We start from the raw sequence: 21,142 nt of genomic DNA on the forward strand, positions 1-21,142 counted from the left end.
CGACGCAGTCACAGAAGACTAAAATACGTTCAAAAATACCCCACACTACCCCATAATTGTAGACCTTGTTGTGTGTACCCCATGCCGTTTACCGCTTGTCGCTATCTTGCTTCGTTTTCGAGATCTCAGGGGCCCGTCGGAACGGAGTTTGCGCGGACCCCGGTCGGCGCGCGGGTTAAAATCATCCTCAGGTTTTGCGACTTGATTTATGTCCTCTGGTGACCTCAATATTGACCTGACCTTCGGCTTCCAAATCGGCTCTGACTCCTACTCTGGTCTCAACGATCGATTCTGGCCGACTCCGAATCTGTCTCTGACTCCGATTGGGTTTCAACAGCCCGCTTCATCATCGCATTAGAGCTTAGTTGGCATGGTTTGAATGGTCTAGTCGTTTTTCTTCACCAGTCCTGAACTGCCTGATCAACACGCTTGATCATATAGGTGTGCCGCTTCATTTCTCCCAATGCCTTTTTCTTTTCCGATGTTCTAAAATCCGATACTTATCTAAAAGCTTAGCGAAAAAAGGCGCTTAAGTCTTACCCCTACGCAATTGATTTTTTTTAACCCGCGCCCCACTGAGGTCTGCGTATAACACGTCCTTCTTGGGGGGGGGGGCTCTTCATAGCCCATCCTAACTCCGAAACTACTGGGCCGATCGTCAAAATTCAAACGGCGACTGATAGCCCCGGAAAAACGGTCGAGCGAAACCTAATTTCATTGACCTCGAGGTCACCGATGACGTCACAGGTCAGGTCAAAATAAAATTATTAGCATTTTGGCTTGTTCAAATTTTGGGCTTTGGCCGCCGTCTTACAAGTCAGATCAGGCTCATTTTTTGTTTACACACTCGTGAACAGATGCTCTAGATACCCTGAGGGTACCAAACTTGTACTTTGATTTTCAGGTCAGGGTCAGGTCATCACAGGTCACGGAAATAGTGTATCATGCATCGGCCACGTGACACATGTTTTATGGTCCATTTAGGCCATAGATTTCGAATTTGATGTCGTCTGTGTCATTTGAGGTCATTTTGAGTCGAATTTAGCTTAGGTCAGGTCACTTTCACGTTAAAAAGGTCAAATTTTTAAGTTCAAATTTTTCAACAAAAAGGTGTCTATTAGGTGCAGTTTGAGCTCAGGAACATATTGGTGCTATTTATATTGGTGTACAATGTCAAATACGTACTTAAAAATTGATTTAAAAAATAAATAATTGTGATTTTTTTGCAATTATGCGTATAACTTGGCCATTTTTGAAGATATTCAGCTAAAGCTTTCTAGAGTTAGTCCTAAGCATGCGTCCTATCACATTTATTCCGTTTTTATTTCGAAAAAGTCAAAAACTTTTTGAAAAAATATAATTTTGAATTTTATTTAATATTATTTTCAAAATTTTCCAAATTTCGAAAATCCGAGATAGCAGTTTGATAGCGCAGTCTATTCTAAGTCATCTCATGCAAATAAATTAGATTTAGCTTAAACGCTGAGCTCTTGGGAGCGATTCCCGTGGTTCAATGTTTTGCGTCGAAATCCGCCGAACATGACGTCACTCTGACGTCATTTTCGGCCTACCTATGGTAGCTACGAAGTTCATATTTTGACACAATTTGTCAAATTGATGCAGCCGAAGGTACTGAAAGTTTGGCGTCGATATGTCAAGCCGTTCGGAAGTTATTGCAGAAAAACGGGAGGGAGGCTATGAATAGCCCCTCCCCCCAGTAGGGCGCGGGTTAACACAATAAATATTCCAAAGATATTAGCAAACCAGTATAACGCCTTTTGGGGCGACTAACGGAGCGCCTCCAATCATGCTCCACCACATTCCCTGGAAAAGCTCCACCCTTGCCTATGGGGCAAAATATAAGGGACAAAAACACAAAACAAGACAGATAAAAACAAAGCAAAATCAACTCATTACCTAATGAAATTCAGGCTGGAGAAAAACATAGGTAATAGGTATCTATGTCAAATTAGAATGAAAGATTAAAATCAACCTGACCAGGCCTTACGGTCTGACCTGGTCCTAACCACCTTACTTCGCCTAACTTAACCCAATTCAACCTAGCCTACCAGTATAACGCCTTTTGGGCGACTAACGGAGCGAGCGAGAGGGTGGGCCTTGCACGTGCAAAATTGCGAGGGGTACCTCCCACTGACTTGTGCACGGCACCCTACTAACCGGTCTCTAGCGATGTGCCAAATTTGGGCATAATCGGCCCAGCCGTTCTCGAGATCTGGAAGCGGCACCCTGCACGTGCACACGTGCAAAATGGGTCCCAACAGACTTGTGCACGGCACCCTACTTACCGGTCCCCAACTGTGTACCAAATTTGAGCGCAATCGGTCGAGCCGTTCTTGAGATCTGGAAACGACCCCTGCACGTGCGCACGTGCAGCAGCACCCCAAGTCTGGCACATGGATATGCAGTGCCTATTGGGTGCCTATCTACATGCCAACTTTCAGCGCAATCGGCCAAGTAGTTACCGAGATATTGCAACAATGACAAATTGACACCTCTTTGTTTTGCACGTGGCAGTTGGCACGTGCATAAGGGGTCACCCAAATGCATCGGGAATAGTCCAATACTTGGTATTGGACTATTGGATTGGAATGAAGCTACCCTACAAAAATTACCGCATGTAAATCGGTCAAGTGGTTGCTGAGATATAAGCCTCGCAAAAGCGTCCGCACGGCCGGCCGGCCGGCCGCTCATACTCAGAAATTTCCGTGTATGTACATATAAAACGTTGTTTTGACACCAGCTTTATTATTTTAACGGAAGCTTTCAAGAGCACTTCGGCTCCCTTCTTCAGTCAACACTGAAAACAATTCAACCCGCGGATTGCGAGTTGGCCCGGGTATCGCGGGTATTTTGAAGAAATTACCCGCTCTGCGCGAGTTTTTGCTGCCGGGTAGGCTGACTACCCGTTTAGCTTCCCGCGTTTCGCAGAGCATCCCGTTATCATCGTAGCTTTCACCCGCTTCACGGGTGTCAACACCCGCTATACTCGGGTAAAACAGCAACCCGTCATGCGCGGATACATGAAACCTCCTCTGGCGGGGTCAATCACTCGTCCGCAGCGGGTTGTGGCCGCAGGCGTTACTCGCGCCCACGGAGTAAGCGCATCACGCAGGTTTTGCATCGTGTAACTCGCTGCGCCAAGGTAGGTGACATGCTATACGCAGGTTGCCTTGATCACGCATGTGTCATGGCAGATATCCCACTGATGCACGGCATTGGTTTTGAAATTAATACTTTTGACTTCGACGCTCAAACGAGTGTTGAAACGTGACGCGCCACAATAGTCGCTTTTCGGCTCGGCTGCGTGCTTGTGCAGGCCTTGTGCAGGGGTAGAGATGTGCAAGGCAATTGTAATCGTAACTGTAACAGCTGTGGGGCTGCGTTCTGTGAGTTAGGAGGGTACTTAACGGGCTTGGGACATTTGAATCATTGTTTGGATGACGTCACGTCTTGGCCGGCAGAATATTTCGCTGGAACGCTCAGCAGAATATTCTGCAGTCCGCGAATCTGGCGCATTGTGGTGAAGTTTGCAGACCGTTCTTAGCACATTTTATTGGTAAAAATAAAGCCTGGATAAATAATTTTTTCCCGATGCAAATGAAATATTTGTCCAAACTATTCCTTAATATTTAAAACACTATAGGCGGATTCATGTCAATTGTCTAAGATAAGCCTTTTTACTTTCTGTATTGAGTCCGCCGTCAGTTCTTCATTTTAATCTGATATACACCGACATTTCAGTCGCTTTGCGTCAGGTCGCCTGTGGCGCAGTTGGTAGCGCATCGGTTTGTAATGTCAAAGATATCGGGTTCGAATCCCGGCGATGGCGGCGTTTTCCTCCTTGAACGCCGCCACTGGAGGGTACTTTACCCTCCAGCTGATTTGGACACCCTACCAGCGGATATTTGTACTCGCAGAAAGCGAGTTCCCAACCCACGCAGCGCAGGTAATACGCCATGTGCGGATTGTGTACCCGCTGCGAACGGGTAGGTTGCCTTCTGTGTGTGGGTTGAGTCCCCATCCTATGCGGGTTAGGTACACAATATACTCGGGTTCACAGCCTGCGGTATGCGGGTAAACGCACCCGCTGGTAGAGTGTCAAATTAGGTGGTGGGTAGGTGTACCCGCCAGCAGCGGGTTTTACTCGCTGTACGCGGGTTGAATTGTTTTCAGTGAAGTCACACAACAAACACTAAAAACAGTAATACAAAACATCGAGGTATCGTTCGGTTCGAGGTCAAAATCGTATAGTTCAAATAATCAGTGCGCCACATTTGATTCACGCCACGATTTTGACCTCGAACCGAACGATGCCTCGATGTTTTGTATTACTGTTTTTTTTTTGTGTTTGTTGTGTGACTTGGCTGAAGAAGGGAGCCAAAGTGCTCTTGAAAGCTTCCGTTAAAATAATAAAGCTGGTGTCAAAACAACGTTTTATACATTAACTTTGTCCCAGCTGAACAACAACATTTATAACTACGTCAGAAATTTCCGTTAATCTAAGGAAAGACTACGCTCGCTTCGCTCGCTCCGTAATAACCACTCCTTATGTGGACATTTATAAATGTTCAAATCCTTAAAATGCATTATTGATTCGAAATAGCGCCACCACCTAAAAATATCTCGCGTCATGCATACAGGGGTGGGGCGGGGTGGGGTGGGGAGCTTCAAACATCCCTCAGCAGGGCGCAGGAACAATCATTATATTTATTGACATTTAGAGTCGTTCATTAGATTCGATTTGATTCGTTGCCGTGCGTGTCTGACCTTCTTTTTGCTGACTAAGCTGTATGCGATCCAGGACGAAAAGCTGACTAAGCTGTATGCGATCCACAGGACCAAAAAGCTGACTAAGCTGTATGCGATCCACAGGGCCAAAAAGACGTGCTCCTGCTGGAGAAGACGGAACTGACCGCCGGCTCCACGTGGCACGCGGCTGGCCTCATTACCTTCTACCACCCAGGAGTCAATATAAAACACATCCACCACTACAGGTGAGAGCTCCCCGACGGCGCACTCCTTCTTTCTGGTCGCTACACCTTTTTTGTTTGCTTTTGACCATTCGGCTTAACCCTCGCATGTGTGCGGCGTTTGCCAGCTTCTAATGTGTAGGGGGGGGGGGGTCGGTTGGACCCCCCCCTTGCCGTTTGGCCCCTGATCGAGCTAGAGCTTCGCGGAAAAAACGAGCGTGTTGCCCGTGACGAGAGGAAGCCGATGATACCTAATTTTAAGGTCCTAGGTCATTGGTTGACCTTCCAGGTCAGGTCAATGACCCAAAGTCGGGAAAATCGGGACCTGTTAGAAAGTCGTAAAGTGTGGCTGCTAAGGGGTTTTTCGGGGTGCTGATCACGAATATCGTGTTAGTTTTGATCACAGATCATGTCTTTAAGCATTTAGACCAGGTCGGGTCAGGTCAGGTCAGGTCAACCAGTAGGCGTCGTGACGGGTATTCGTAGTACGTGTCAACCGCCTCTGACAGCTTCGTAACATGTTACGAAGTCACCAAACCTACTTCGTAAATGTTCAAACGGTTGCTAAATTCGAATTCAGCTCCAAAAACTAGCCTAGAAACATGTAAAACTCGAAAAAGTGACCCAAGGTCACCCGAGGTCACCAAAGGTCAATGACCTGACCCGACCTTCAGGTGACCTTGACACACACGGGAGTAACATCAAATCACATGTTTGAACGTTTGAAACCACGAAAAGCTTGCAAACACGCGGCTAGTGCGGGCCGACATACGCGAAATCGCGATTCCGGCCAAACATGGTCTCGGAAAAGAGGTCACAGGTCAAAGGTCATTTGGGTCAGGGTCATGAAATTTTCAGGGTAGGTGTCAAATTGATCAATGCGAGGGTACTGAAAGTTTCGTCGCGATCGGCCGCTTTTTACGCGAGTTATTCGCGAAAAACCATGGGGGGGGGTCCATCCGACCCCCCCCCCCTACACATGCGAGGGTTAAGTGTGAGTTATCAGAGGACTTTTTCGAGGACACAAAATGAATACACTGGTGGATCTGGCCGTTTGCAAAGGGAGGGGCGAAAGCCGACCAAAAGGTCAGGTCTCAGAAGGTTATCAACGACAAAATTTTCCACTTTTGAGATGCTTGGCTAAATGAGGAGCGTAAATGAGCTCTTATTAACTTATCTTGAATGCATGTTGTCATTTTTTTTAATTACGGTCCAGTGGATAGGTATTTTAAATGGGCGAATTCGATTTGGAAAGGGGCCCGAAATCATGTTTTGGCCGCCCCTAGTCCTTACTTTAGCCCGGTTGCCCCCCCCCCTGGATTCGCCAGTAAATGAATACCGAAATTTCTACGGACCATGACAAAAGACGATTTTTTCATTTTTTTGTTGGGTTTTCTCGTCACTGCAGCCAATTAATTACCGTGATTTTTCTTCACCTTTTTATTGCACGCGAGTTTTGAGCACAAATTTCAGTATATTTACGTCTGGACAACGAGTTGCGGGGATAAGTGCTGATTTTGTTGCAGTTTTAGGAACCAGTGATTAGGCTAGATTTTTTGGTTACTTTTTCGTTCAGACTCCTGTATTTCATAGTGTTTGGCTTTTGAATATTTTAGTTCTTTCAGAAAAATAGTACCTGCCTTACAAATTTTGTAAAAATGTTTCAATTTTTTATGCCGACCGTTAGAGTCCTAAAACAATGTATCAGCACTACAACTATTATAAACAAACAGATGTAGCACCACTTGGCTCTGTTCCAAGGCCTTTTTCAAATTCATCCGGTGGTTTTCGTACTCGTGTACGTCGTTTTGTTGGATGTTTTGAATCTCTTGTGATGGACTTATATCATATTAAAGAAGCATGTTAACTGAAAACAATCCCAAGTATCCAGGTGGCTAAGGAGGTCCTGAGTCCTGAGCAAGATCAAGTTGAAGTCAGGAAATGTTGGTTGATAAACGCAAGTTGGTCTGGCTCACTTATCAGCAAGAAAAGTAAAATTAAAAGAGCTTATTGGCCAAGCTTATTGGCCGAAAACAAGCTGTAATATTGCAGGAGATCAATACTGAAGAGCACGCTGAACAGTATCAAGCCAGAAAATGTTTGCCGATGATTGCATATTGTCTATTGATGTATTGGGATGAATATTGAATTATAACTTACAACAGCAAGATTAATTAGTGCCAACTATGAAGTGAAAAAACCTAGAATGAACGAACTCAGGCGGCTTTACCTTGCTATGCAGATGGTAATGTGCATAGCAAGGTCTGCGTCTTTCGCTGACGTTCAGAATCAAATATTAGACAGTAAATGTAGTATAATAGCCATTGGTGATTTCAATAGTAGAATGCCATCGCTGTGCAAGCTAGATGATATCGCAAAAGATATTTCGTATTCTCAAAATGTTGATCTAGGGGAAAACGCCCATGGTCGCGAACTGCTAAACATGTGTTCGAATTTAGATATTTACCCTGTTAACCCGCGCCCGGCTGGGGGTCCTGGATTTCCACGCCCTGCTGGGGGGGGGGGGGGTGTTTGAACACCCCCCCCCTTCTAACTCGGCTCCTGGGCCACGTAGCGATACGCGGAAGGCGGCGTTCGAAAGAGCGTCAAAAATAATGAGGAAATCACTTCAGTCAATTTTTTGGTCAGGTCAAAGGTCAGGTCACCAGAGGTCATTGAAGGCAAAATTTCGCCGATTTCCAGGTCGAATGTCGACAATTTCCAAGAAGCCAACGCATAACTCGGGAACCAATAGAGCTACAGCGCCGCGAAAAAGCGCATTCGATAGCCCTATTAACGCCCTTTCTGAGTAATTGTCTCAGATTTGACCTAACGTCAACGGTTTTGCCTGCTGGGGGCAAAAACTGCAAAAATAGCCGATTTTTTCAGAAACAGTTTTTCTGCAATAACTTTTGACCCAAACCTTGTACGAGCTTACTTTTACCGGCATCGTGTTCCTCTCGTCAAGACGCATCGAATGAACTATAACTTGACCTTGAAAGGTCAACTTGAAAATTTGACCTCAGGTCAAGGTCATGACCTGACCGGAAAGGGTCATGTTGCATATCAGTCGATCCGTATCGTCGAGCTGAACACATCTAAGGCGTTTTCATCGCTCTAGCATGCCTCTATCAAAAGTTATTTGCGAAAAACTGTTAGATAATATTCGTGACCTAAGATGACCTCAGGGCATACACAGGGGTCACTGACACCATTTTCATGTTCAGTGTGTCTAAACCACTTGTAATTCAGTGTTTGGGAGTGTTTATAATGTCTTTCGTCCAAAAGAGGCGCATTTCAATTTTCTCCCATTGACTTATAATGGGGAGGTCGCAAAATTGACCTGACCTTAGGTCATCGATATCAAAATTCTGAGATATACATTTTGTACATGCTATTGCTCTTAGCAATCGCTGAAAGTTTCAAAGCGATCGGTCACTCGGTGTAGCTATGACAGACATTGAAACTTTTTATGAGGTGAGGTCACTTCAAGTGACCTGGTGACCTGACCTTGGATGACCTTGGTCTGAAATTTTTACAACATGTGTAGAATTGATGTATGATAAGGTGTACCAAAAAACGGCGGCGCTCCGCGCCGCCGTTTTTGAGATATTCGCGAAAAACCACAAGGGGGGGGGGGGGTGTTCAAACACCCCCCCCCCAGCAGGGCGCGGGTTAATCATTTAAGGCATAGACGAAAGTGTTTTAATGGAAATCTAACGTTGTAATGGAAATCTAACGTTCAGGAAGCGAGAAAAATGGATCTCGCAATTGGATTGGCTACTTGTCTCACCGTCGCTCATGCATCTGATCGAAAACTTTGTCGTGGACCAGAGAGCGCCCTTTCTGAGACTCTGACCACGCCGCTTTGTCCGTGAGGTTATGGCGTCCTCCTCCGTCCCCAGACGCCACGCTAGAGAGAGCAGCTCTGTTACACACATCGGGAACGGAGAGGACACGGTGTAGCGCGTAAAGCGGTGCCAATTAACTCCATCAGCGGAGAAGGTTTCAGTGCAGATCTCCCGGACCCCGCTCTTTGGCGGCGACAGCTGCACGACACCGAAGCAGACCAGCCGATGACGGTAGTCGGTAGATAGGGTCTGTGAGAGGCTGACAGACACACTGTATAGCGCCTGCTTGACCGCTAAACGAAGTGACCAGCGCGCTCACAATGAGTCAGGTGGGATGACCCAATATGCTCAATCTCGCTGGCAGTTTCTGCTGAAAAAGAATGATGCAAAGGCGATTTGGAATTCGATAAACTGGAAAGGAAAGATCGAGTTCCGAGATAACGATAAAAGTAAACCAAGCGATGAAGTGTTCCGCCGCCATTTCGAGGCTCTCTTAAACCCTACATCACTTGACACAGAGCTGAGAGTGCCTGAAACGAGTACATACATGCCAATTTTGGATGATCCCATCAGTGTGGTGGAAATCAACAACGTCATTAACCCTCGCCCGCACATGGGGGGGGGGGGGTGGTTGCCACCCCCCCCCCCAGGTAGTCTTTCTGCTCTGCACTCCACATTTTTAGAGCTAGAAGGCTGATTTTTCGTATAGCTGCTCCTCTATCCTTTCTTGATGTCCACTGAAAATTTCAAGTTTCTGTGATTTTTGGTTTCGGAGATATGACCTTGTTTTTCAGGTCATGTCATGACCCAAATGGCCAATTCTCAACATCTTGCGTTTGCCATGGGCCTTATGAGCTTTTGACACCCTGATTTCGGCCTTTTTTGCCAGTCTTACCTCCTACCTATCATGGAACATGTTGTTCGACGATGTACAGGGGTCAAGGTCAGGGTCAAGGTCAACCTAGGTCACCTAAGATAATTGCGTTTTAGGCAAGCTGAATTTACTTTTTTGAAGTTTTTTGACTGCATTTTTGGTAAAAGCTTCTCAGATCATGATTTCATGTAATATGGACCCAAAAACAATCGGTGCACACATCAGTATACACACAGACACACACAGACATACAAACACATATAATTGACCTTGACCTAACTTGACCTGAAATGACCTCAGCAGCAAAATTCTGGTCGGGTAGTGTGACAAAGAGGTTCTAGCTGGCTTGGCACCAGAAAACAGCATCGTCATCGGTATTTGATAAGCAGCACACTTGATATCCAACGGTGACCCAAAACAGCAACATTTTTTTAGTTTGACCTGACCTGGAAGGTCAATGACTGACCTGAGAAGGTAAAACTGGGTATCATTGGATTCGTCTCTTCCCAAAGAATCTTTTTGGTCTTTACTGCTAAGCTCTATCTCCAACAGGAACGAAATGGCGCGGGGGGTGGCAACCACCACCCCCCCCCCCCCCATGTGCGTTCTAGGATGGGAAAATGGCATGTGCGGGCGAGGGTTAAAGGTTTTCGTAGAGATAAAACTGCAGGTATAGACGGAATACCGCCTGGAATTCTCAAAATGCTCGATGGTGAATGGTTACATGTTTTAGCGCAGTTATTTAGTATGGTTTTTGAAGGGGAATATCCGGACCAATGGTCGATTGCAAAACTATTCATAATTTTCAAAAAAGGAAGAATGGACGACACCAATAACTACCGTGGCATTAGTATCCAGGGAGCTTTAGCCAAGGTTTATGATGGTGTTTTAAGAAATCGCTTTGAGCTCTGGTTTCAACCAGATGACGAACAGGCGGGTGGTCGAGTAGGCAGAGGCTGTGCCGAACAGTTTTTCATTCTCAGGTTAATCATCGATTATGCTCAGAGGACCAAACAAACATTGTTTATAGCGTTCATAGATTATATCAAGGCATACGACAAACTGAATAGGAATATTCTTTTGCAAAAACTGGCTGATCAGGGATGCGGTGGCAAATATCTGACAGCTCTAGCGAACAGTCTAAAAAACACAAGGAACTCCCTAGGAAATGTAATTTTTGCATCAACGGCAGGGGTAAAACAAGGGGCGACAAACAGCTGTTCACTTTTTACGTTCTACATAAATAGCACAGTGAGGGCGATTAAAAGATATGGAAGAGATGGATTTCTCGAAAACCTCCATTGTCTTCTTTTCATGGACGACACAGTTGTCCTTGCGACGTCAAGGAAGGCTTTGGAACACAAGTTAACCCGCGCCCGGCTGGGGGTCCTGGACAGAGGTCAAAAAAACTTATTTTGTGTCACCTACAAAATTTTTCAACCCCCTTTGTGTCCCCTGCCTCCGGAGGCCGGATAAGTGTTGCACTAGGGTGGTAAAATTGGAAAAATTCTAGGATTCATCAGGCCAATGTTAATGTTAGTGTCGCCAATGTTAGTGTGGCCCTAAACCTGGATAATGTATTATTACAGTGTCCCAAAATTTGTTGATTTGGGTGGGAAATACTGAGATTCATTTGCCACTCTCACCACCAATTTCTAAGAGCAATTAACCACTCTCAGCCAAGAACACCTTGTTACCTCAAAAGGCAGTTCAGGTGTGGTGGACTAATAAGACAAGTGGACAGGTGTGGTGGACTGAGTTGTGTGGATACTTGGAGTTGGTTTATGATCATAGATACTCATGGATAAAAATGAATGCTATTGATCTTTTCTCACTCTTTTTGTATCTAATCTAACCAGCAGTTTCCACCCTCTACCCCTTTTTGGTGGATAATATCCCCCTCTGACACCCCAGCCAAAACTCAACTTTGGGACACTGAATGCATGTGTAACTAATCTTGTGCAGATGCATTTAAGAATTGCTGACATTCTATTTTACATTTTTCCATAATACATTTAAATTTGTGTTCTATATGGTGGGATTTCACACCTGTTATGACATAACAAATAATAGGTGCCTATGTATTATACAATATACCTACCTATGCAACATGTTGCAAAAGGTTCCTTTTCCACATCAAGGCCACTAATATTGTTAAACCAAAATTCTAATCATTATATTTTTGGTACTAATATACAATAAGTCAAAATAAAATAGGTGTAGGTGCTAGGTAGGTGCCTAGGTGGGTTGTATGCTTCGGAGCTTGTCGGCTGGCAGGTTTAAGGAAGGAAGTTGTAACTTGTAGGTACAGGTATAAGGTAGAAGGTAGATAGGCTGTAGGCTGGTAGGTAATAGGTGGTAGGGTAGAAAGAAAGATTAGGTTAGGTAATGATGTTTTTCTTTCATTCAGACTTCTTAAACACTTTAGGTGGAGAGGTAGGCGGATGTAACAAGGCGAACAAGACAAGACATGGACCTGATGAGTTGGCGCAGGGCACTGATAGGTACTACATTTCGGCACATGATGTGAAAATAATGTACAATGCGTCAGACTCAGCAGTCTGAAAAATGTAGGTACAAATTACACATGCATTAGTGAAGAAGTTTCTGCATTTAGATTAGAATGAATTGTTTTGAAAACATTAGACAATGCCTGTATCTTGAAAAAGGATTAGATTGGGCTGTGTCAGGACAAAACTGGGGATGAGTCATGTGAGCTCGCAAAGTTCCAAAGTTGTGCCAGGCAAATTCATGAGATCACACTGAAGGAGCTCCAGCGAATTATTTTCAGCATGCCCAGCTTGAGTGTGCAAAATGTACACTGGACCGGACCACTGTAGTGTCTGAACGTGATGCACAAAACTGAACGTGACACACCAGCGACAAAACAAAACACTACAACCATCTATTGCAAAAACAATTCATACATACCTGCAGCTGTGTGTCCCTGCATCCTGGCCTGCTGTCTTGCATGAGCGATGCACATAATACAAATGTAGCTGTACTTAGTCCGCTTAATTCCAAAGAAGTTCATCATATCATTTTTTGTTTGAGCGTTCCTCAACGTAGGACCATAGGTACCATTATCACGAGCTTCCTGAACAATACTGTGGTGACGCCCACTGCTACAGCGAGGAGGTGGTGCTTTGATGAGCTGCAGAAAAACAGACACATTTGCAGTCACCACTTCAGGGCCTCGGCTAAGGAATTTTGACTGGTGGGCCACTTGGGCAGCGACATGGAATGACCTTCGTAGCCATAGCCCCCCCCCCATTTTCGATTTCTCCCCAGATTTCGGCCACTTTATTCTGCAAAGAACGTCAGGATGGCATTAAAAAATGTAAAAAACGGGGCTAGACCCCCCCGACTCTTCAGAGAGAGGAGAGAGTAGGGACCCACAAACCTCTCAGTGGTGATACTCCGGCGGTGCACATAAAATCGCACAAGTATGCACAAACTATTGACGCAGATTATACAACTTTGGACGATAACTTACGGCCGGTCGGATGTTAACTCGCGCACCGACGGGGGTCTGCGCCAACTTCGCACCGACGGGGGGGGGGGGGGCGGATGACCGCCCCCCCTGAGATCTCGAGAACGAAGCAAGATAGCGACAAGCGGTAAACGGCATCGGATACGCACGGTCAAGATCTACAATTTTTACTAAGGTCATTTTCAGGTCAGGTCAAAGATGACGTCACAGGGGTCGAAAAAGTCAAAATGGCGGCGCTAGATATGGAGAGAGTTTTTCTCGAATAACTTTCGATTTAGTCAGGATAGGAACAAACTAAGAACATCATCGTGATCCTCTCGTCAATCCGCATCGAATGATATGTATGTTGACCTCGAAAGGTCAAGGTCAAAGGTTGACCTCAGGTCACGTGACCTCGAGGTCATCATGTATATCATTCGATGCGTCTTGACGAGCTGAACACAATGAGACCATCCACGCGTCTGTATCTTGTTCCTGTACGGAGTTATTGGCCAAAAACCTTTGGTGACCTTTGATGACGTCACATGACCTCACAGCAGCCCAACAGCAAAACAAACCTCAAGGTAGTGAAGGTTGATCGTATATAAGGTCATGTATGGTATATGGGGCCATTCCGACCCGTTTTAGTGGTAAAAACAGGGAGTTGATTTTTCCCCCATTGACTTATAATGGGGAGGTCGCGAAATTGACCTGACCTTAGGTCACCGATATCGAAATTCCGAGATATACAAATTGTAGCTACTAATGACCTAATAACATCCTGCGACTTTCAAAGGCCTCCGACATCTACTGTAGCTCTGGTACGGTGACAAAGTTGCAAAAAAGTGACTTGAGGTTGGGTCATTCAAAGTGACCTGGTGACCTGACCTTGAAAGGTAGGAGGTTCAAACTTGCACACCATGTGTAAAATTGATGAGGGAATAGTCATACCAAATTTGCGCCGCGGTTTTCCCGCTATTCGCGAAAAACCTCAGGGGGGGGCGGATATCCGCCCCCCCCCCCGTCGGTGCGTGGGTTAAAAATCAGCGAGCCCTGAATGGATCGCTCGCCGACTGGTCGGAGATTCGAAAGCGGTCGGACGGGATCGGGCGCTGTCGGGTGGATCGGGAGGAATTGTGAACAGCACGAGTGCAACCTTATATATAAAGTGGGTTGTGGCAGGAACCCCAGAAGGGGGTTGTAGCAGCAGCCCGAACATCTCTGAAAATGATCATTAAGCCTATTGGTGTCGCATGGAAAAGAATTGACTCAAAAGCCCAAGCGCACTGCGCAACCCTAATATTTTCTTAAAACTAAGTGATGTACAGTGGGTCTATTTAAGATCTCCAGAGCCACCACGTGGCGCTACGGTCGGGGTAGGGCGAGTCCAAATCCCGAGGGAAGTGAGGTCACCGGTCATTGTGGGGGAAGGAGGGAGGGGGAGTGACGCGGTATCACGGCGCATGGGGCGTGCGCTGCGCCGGGAGTGGGCCGCCCAGGGCCGCCCGCCACTGCGCCGAGGCGGAGGGGAGGGGATGATGGTTGCGGGTGCATTCACTCCGGTATGGTGGTATCCTGTTCATGTGGAACCGGCAAGAATGCGACTGAAGGGAATCATTATCTCAAACAAATAGGCAAGCCAGAGGCAGCGTCAGTTCCAGCCAAAATGTTGAACAATGATAATTGAAGTCTAGGACGTATTCATAGCATGCAACTATTCAATCGATAGTTGCATGATGCTTTTCATGATGCATGATGAGGCTTTTCTAAACTGTTATTTGAGTTGGATATTTTTCATTTGGCACGTTCAGTTTTGGTGGGTTTTATCGGGTCGAAAAGAAGCAGAAAAGAAAAAGTTGAAATGGCTCCAGACAAATGACCAAAAATATTTTCTAAAAAAAAACGAAACTTAGCTAAACATTGATAAGCGATAATTTTGACATTTGGAGAGGATATTGGGAAAGATATTGGGGAAAGACGTCATCGTGCTTATCTGTGTTGCAGTAGAAGGAAAGGTTTTGGTTCGTGTCTAGATAAAACCAGACCCGGGAGTGGGGCTCGAACTCACGACATCGCATTCAGCTCACAGGTTACCCAACCTCAACGCTACGAGCACCTATCGCCCTGCGCAGCTTGCTCAGTGTTTCGGCTAAAGTTCAGCCAAAGTCTGACGTCTGTCAATAACACGAGGCGAAACACCAATGTAAATGTCCGTCCCGGTAGCTCGGTCGGTAGAGCGTTGGACTCCATGTGCCATGTGGTGAGAGCGCACGTCCCGGTTGCAAAAGTCCGGGTTCGAAACGCGACGTGTGCTTGACGTTTTTGAGCGGCCCCTAACGGGTATGGTTGTGGTTGGTGGCAGGCCGCTGCCAGGCGAGGTCAGTGAGGGGACCGGCCGTGCGCGGCTATGTGCGCACGCTAAAATTTGGACTCTAAATTCTGCCATAGACCAGGAATTGCTTGATCGGAGGGTAGAGAGCAGGGTCAACGCAACAAGCTCAGCTTAGCGGGGACTTTGTCCTTGTGATTCCTTTCTTTCAAATGGTTCGGGCCAAATTTATATTAAAAAAGGGGGAGCCGAACCAGGTTGGGCCGGGTTGAACCCGGTTGGACCGGTGTCTTGCACGCAATCATGGTCAGACAAACCAGAGGCTAATTTCGGGTCAAATATTTTTATTAACTGATCTTATTGTTTTTAGCTTACACGTATAATAGCTTTTAGCTTTTTAACTCCAGACTGCATGCACAAAAATGTGGCATTCGTCCACTTTTCCTCATCTTTTCTTAGCGACTTGATTTCAGATTTGACCTTTTGTCTTACCAGCAAAAAAAAAAAAATCACCTGCGTGATAATTATTTGCCAAAGGGCCGCTCTACGCATGAAAAGCCAGCCGATCAAAAAACTGGCGAACGATACGATCTTTCTATTGCTTGAATTATAGGTATTCAATGAAAATTTCAGGAGACATAAATAATCTTAAATCCTTATAGCTACTGGGTGCCCGGAGCATTCGCTAGCATTCCATTGCCAGCTGCATTACCAGCATCACATTTGCATTACTTTGGGTTCACATAGTTGACAGTAGATGAGCCGGCCACAGCAAAACCATGCCTCATTATCCTTTCCTTCCAAGTAGCCAACTGCCAAGCTAACCGGCCGCCCGGGCCACCACCGCGATATGAAACAACGCTGGAGTGCGCCATTTGCCTGCGGCAGTGCCTCACCGCGCCGGGACTGTTTGACAGGTCACCCGCACCGTGACCTCGCCACCCGCCCCGTCCCCCCCCCCCACCTCCCCATCGGGCCCAGCTCGGTAGTGACCTCTCCTTGAATCTCACATGGACTCGACTGAGGCTCAACGCCATCTAGTTGCGTCTGGAGATCCTTACTAGATCCACTGTACACTTCTGGTGAACAGTGTCCCAAACTTCAGATTTCTCTTGGGTGTTTGAGTGGAAAATTCTAGCCCCCCAAAATGTGAGAGTGAAAAATTATCCATTCTTATTCTTGAGTGTCATCTTCAGCCCGAATGAGAAATTTTTGAACGCTGACTGTGAACGGTTCGAAATTCGTCCGACTGGTCAGATGTGCGACTGCAAGCATCATACCGGTCGTGAAGACGCATAATATCGCTTGCAGACTTCAATCGGCTGGAAGTTGCCGACACTACCTCTAGTTTGACTCTGGCTTATATCGTGTCTATCGGCGAGCCATCTGAGATCGCTCGCAGGCTTATCCCCGACCGTCTGAACTGGTCTGTTCTTTATTCGTAGTTTTTATTGTAACCGACTGGTCTGCGGCAGATGCTTATGTGACTGCAACCACTCGATCGATCGGAAAGCTTGCAAGAACTCTCGCAGACCTCGATCGGCAGGAAGCCGCCGACACTATCTGTAATTGACAGAGGTAGACGTCTTTCACAATTATTGCATAAAATTCAAAGCCTCGGTCACACTTCACCGGATTGGACCAACGGACGAGAAACGGACGAGAACTGTCAGCGTCCGGTGATGTCCGTTTGTTTCCGTTGGACGTCCGTTTGTCATCCGTTAATATCCGTTCCATGTCCGGTGGTGTCCGGTTGAGCACACCGGACACCACCGGACATGAAACGGATACGGATGAGAAACGGAGTCAACGGAAACGAACGGACATCCCCCGGACCCCGGACATCACCGGACGCCATCCGTTTCTCGTCCATTGGTCCAATCCGGTGAAGTGTGACCAAGGCTTAACCTACGGCTGTCTCAAGAAACCGGGAATGGTGATGGTATTAGGCGGGCAACGACGATCAACTTCTTACTTTTAATAAATGCAACAATGTAGTAGGTAGGGCCTCTGTCTCTGTCTGTATCACAATGTTACCTATACGTCGTGATGAAAATGTGAAAACTTAGATTTTTCGGAAAATTACTGGTGGTCCAAATCTTTGAGGCTGGTGGGCCATTTCGGGTCACTGGTGGGCCATTTGGCCCACCAGTTAACATGTTAGACGAGGCCCTGCACCACTTCTATTATTGTTCTATGAATCCATGACAAAGCCATTAGAATGCAAGTATGAACCAGTATAACGCCTTTTGTGGCGACTAACGGAGCGAGCGAGAGGGTGGGCCTTGCACGTGCGAAATTGCGAGGGGGTACCTCCAGCTGACTTGTGCACGGCACCTTACCAACCGGTCTCTAGCGATGTGCCAAATTTGAGCACAATCGGCCCAGCCGTTCTCGAGATTTGGAAGCGGCACCCTGCACGTGCGCACGTGCAAAATGGGTCCCAACTGACTTGTGCACGGCACCCTACTAACTGGTCCCTAACCGTGTACCAAATTTGAGCGCAATCGGTCCAGCCGTTCTCGAGATCTGGAATCGACCCCTGCACGTGCGCACGTGCAGCAGCACCCCAACTCTGGCACATGGATATGCATTGCCTAGTGGGTGCCTACCTACATGCCAACTTTCAGCGCAATCGGCCCAGTAGTTACCGAGATATTGCAACAATTACAAAAGTGACACCTCTTCGTTTTGCACGTGGCACGTGCATAAGGGGTCACCCACATGCATCGGGAATAGTTCAATACTTGGTAGAAGGAATGAAGCTACCCTACAAAAATTACCGCATGTAAATCGGTCCAGTGGTTGCTGAGATATAAGCTTCGCAAAAGCGTGACCACGGCCGGCCGGCCGGCCGGCCGGCCGCTCATACTCAGAAATTTCCGTTAATCTAAGGAAAGACTACGCTCGCTTCGCTCGCTCCGTAATAACCTAGCATAAGCCCAAATTTAACTTTTCATTAAAAACTAAAAAGATATATCCTATTGGTCCCTGCTTGCACAGACAATTGACTGAATAAATGATATTACCACACTGCAAACTTTTGCACAACCTGCCAGGCCATAACATTTCTAGCTACTGTGGGCAGTTAAATGTGTCTCTCTAATCAACAATTGCCCCAAACAACAAACTAGGCCTTCTATTTACTTTAAGATAAACTATAACCCTGTAAATAGCAAAACATTTCGTAAATAATTAAAATATTATACCGCGGAAAGCATGCGCCATGATAGCCTACAAAATCATCATAAATTCTATCGCGATATTTCAACATTTATACCGACGCACATGAACGTTGAGGCTATTCAAATTTACAAACATGATCTAAATTATTTTAAAAATGCTAATTTTACCTATAAGAACCAAATTACCAATAATTCGGCGCTAATTTCCGGCCTCACCCACACACCGACAACACGACAAATGGCGCCGTGCTAACAGGCGACAGTGCCTTTTGGAAGAAATGTTTATTACGACCAATTTAAGACGTGTGTAAAATGAATGTTAAATTATTTATTTTTAAATTAGGAACGTAAAAATGTGAATAAAAGAATAATATCCGCCTAAAAAGGGCTTTAAAAAAATATCACTTTTCTGAAAAAGTTAGGCTAGCAGTTTATCTTTCGCCATATGAGCTAAAGTCCATATCCCACTGCTACCGGTCCATATCATTTCGGGAGAATAGAATATTGCGTTTCACCTGGTAAAAAATCGTGTCGAAATGTACATTATAACAATCGAAACGAAACACTTGAATAGTTCGGTGCACGAAAAGTAATCAAGATCTTGATTACAACTCCTTATATGGTCATGCCACGCCCCATTTTCATGACGTCATAATCATGAACTTGATTAATCAAGTTCTTGATTTCCTCCCCGTAGTTTGCCCAACTGATATCCAGCTTACAAGTACCTAAACCAGCAAAACTAGACAACCCAAGATTCCTTACTTCCAGTGCTATGTCCTGCCTTGCTTATAACAGAAAAAAAAATCATAACCACAATACAACAACTCAGCTTTCATCACGGCGCCAGTCCCTTTCTTGAAAGCATTCAAACTTGTTTGAAAATTGGACAAGCACTGAGCGCTACTCGCGAGAGTCCACTCCTGTTTTTCTACGTGTTCATGATCACGGTATACCTCTCATAGACGTGCGCCGAAAAGGCCCGCTCAAAATCTTTGATGCGTTGGCTCCTGGGGCCTACAAAACCCACAGTGAAGGCTCCCTGGCGGCTGGGGCGTTAGCTCAGCGTTGTCCCCTCGTGTCACCAGCATCCGATTGGTTCGCTCAGGGTTATTCTCGCCGCGGATTGGCTGGTTAGTCTGTTCGCTAGCAGTGTGCGAAAACGCCGTCAACAAATGCGATGCAGTGCGTTCACCATTTTCGTGACTTTGTCACCAAATGTCTCTGGTGCCTGTCAGCTTCTGTCGCCTACAATGTAAGCGAGTAGGAAGTTTTTTTGACCTTTGGTCCTGGATTTCCATGCCCTGCTGGGGGGGGGGGGGTGTTTGAACACCCCCCCTTGTAACTCGGCTCCTGGGCCACGTAGCGATACGCGGAAGGCGGCGTTCGAAAGAGCGTAAATAATAATGACGAAATCACTTCAGTCAATTTTTTGGTCAGGTCAAAGGTGAGGTCACCAGAGGTCATTGAAGGCAAAATTTCGCCGATTTCCAGGTCGAATGTCGACAATTTCCAAGAAGCCAACGCATAACTCGGGAACCAATAGAGCTACAGCGCCGCGGAAAAGCGCATTCGATAGCCCTATTAACGCCCTTTCTGAGTAATTCTCTCAGATTTGACCTAACGTCAACGGTTTTGCCTGCAGGGGGCAAAAACTGCAAAAATAGCCGATTTTTTCGGAAACAGTTTTTCTGCAATAACTTTTGACCCAAGCCTTGTACGAGCTTACTTTTACCGGCATCGTGTTCCTCTCGTCAAGACGCATCGAATGAATTATAATTTGACCTTGAAAGGTCAACTTGAAAATTTGACCTCAGGTCAAGGTCATAACCTGACCGGAAAGGGTCATGTTGCATATCAGTCGATCCGTATCGTCGAGCTGAACACATATAAGGCGTTTTCATCGCTCTAGCATGCCTCTATCAAAAGTTATTTGCGAAAAACTATTAGATACCATTCGTGACCTAAGATGACCTCAGGGCATAAACAGGGGTCACGGACACCATTTTCATGTTCAGTGTGTCTAAACTACTTGTAATTCAGTGTTTGGGAGTGTTTATAATGTCTTTCGTCCAAAAGAGGCGCATTTTAATTTTCTCCCATTGACTTATAATGGGGAGGTCGCAAAACTGACCTGACCTTAGGTCATCGATATCAAAATTCTGAGATATACATTTTGTACGTGCTATTGCTCTTAGCAATCGCTGAAAGTTTCAAAGCGATCGGTCACTCGGTGTAGCTATGACAGACATTGAAACTTTTTATGAGGTGAGGTCACTTCAAGTGACCTGGTGACCTGACCTTGAATGACCTTGGTCTGAAAAATTTCACAACATGTGTAGAATTGATGTATGATAAGGTGTACCAAAAACGGCGGCGCTCCGCGCCGCCGTTTTTGAGATATTCGCGAAAAACCACAAGGGGGGGTGTTCAAACCCCC

At 46.0% G+C, this 21,142-nt stretch overlaps 1 protein-coding gene across 1 annotated transcript in view; it reads left to right on the forward strand.

Moving 5' to 3' along the window:
• LOC122393880 (dimethylglycine dehydrogenase, mitochondrial-like) overlaps positions 1-21,142 on the forward strand; it is a gene marked incomplete at its 3' end in the record, with an annotated part of 355,513 nt that overhangs the window by 92,926 nt on the left and 241,445 nt on the right. The window contains exon 3 of the mRNA XM_043390320.1: positions 4,894-5,015. Coding sequence (XP_043246255.1) covers positions 4,894-5,015 — 122 coding nt within the window. The remainder of the gene's footprint in view (positions 1-4,893; positions 5,016-21,142) is intronic.

This window comes from Amphibalanus amphitrite, unplaced genomic scaffold (genome assembly GCF_019059575.1).
Source record: "Amphibalanus amphitrite isolate SeventyFive unplaced genomic scaffold, NRLGWU_Aamphi_draft 000560F_arrow, whole genome shotgun sequence".
Classification (NCBI taxonomy): domain Eukaryota; kingdom Metazoa; phylum Arthropoda; class Thecostraca; order Balanomorpha; family Balanidae; genus Amphibalanus; species Amphibalanus amphitrite.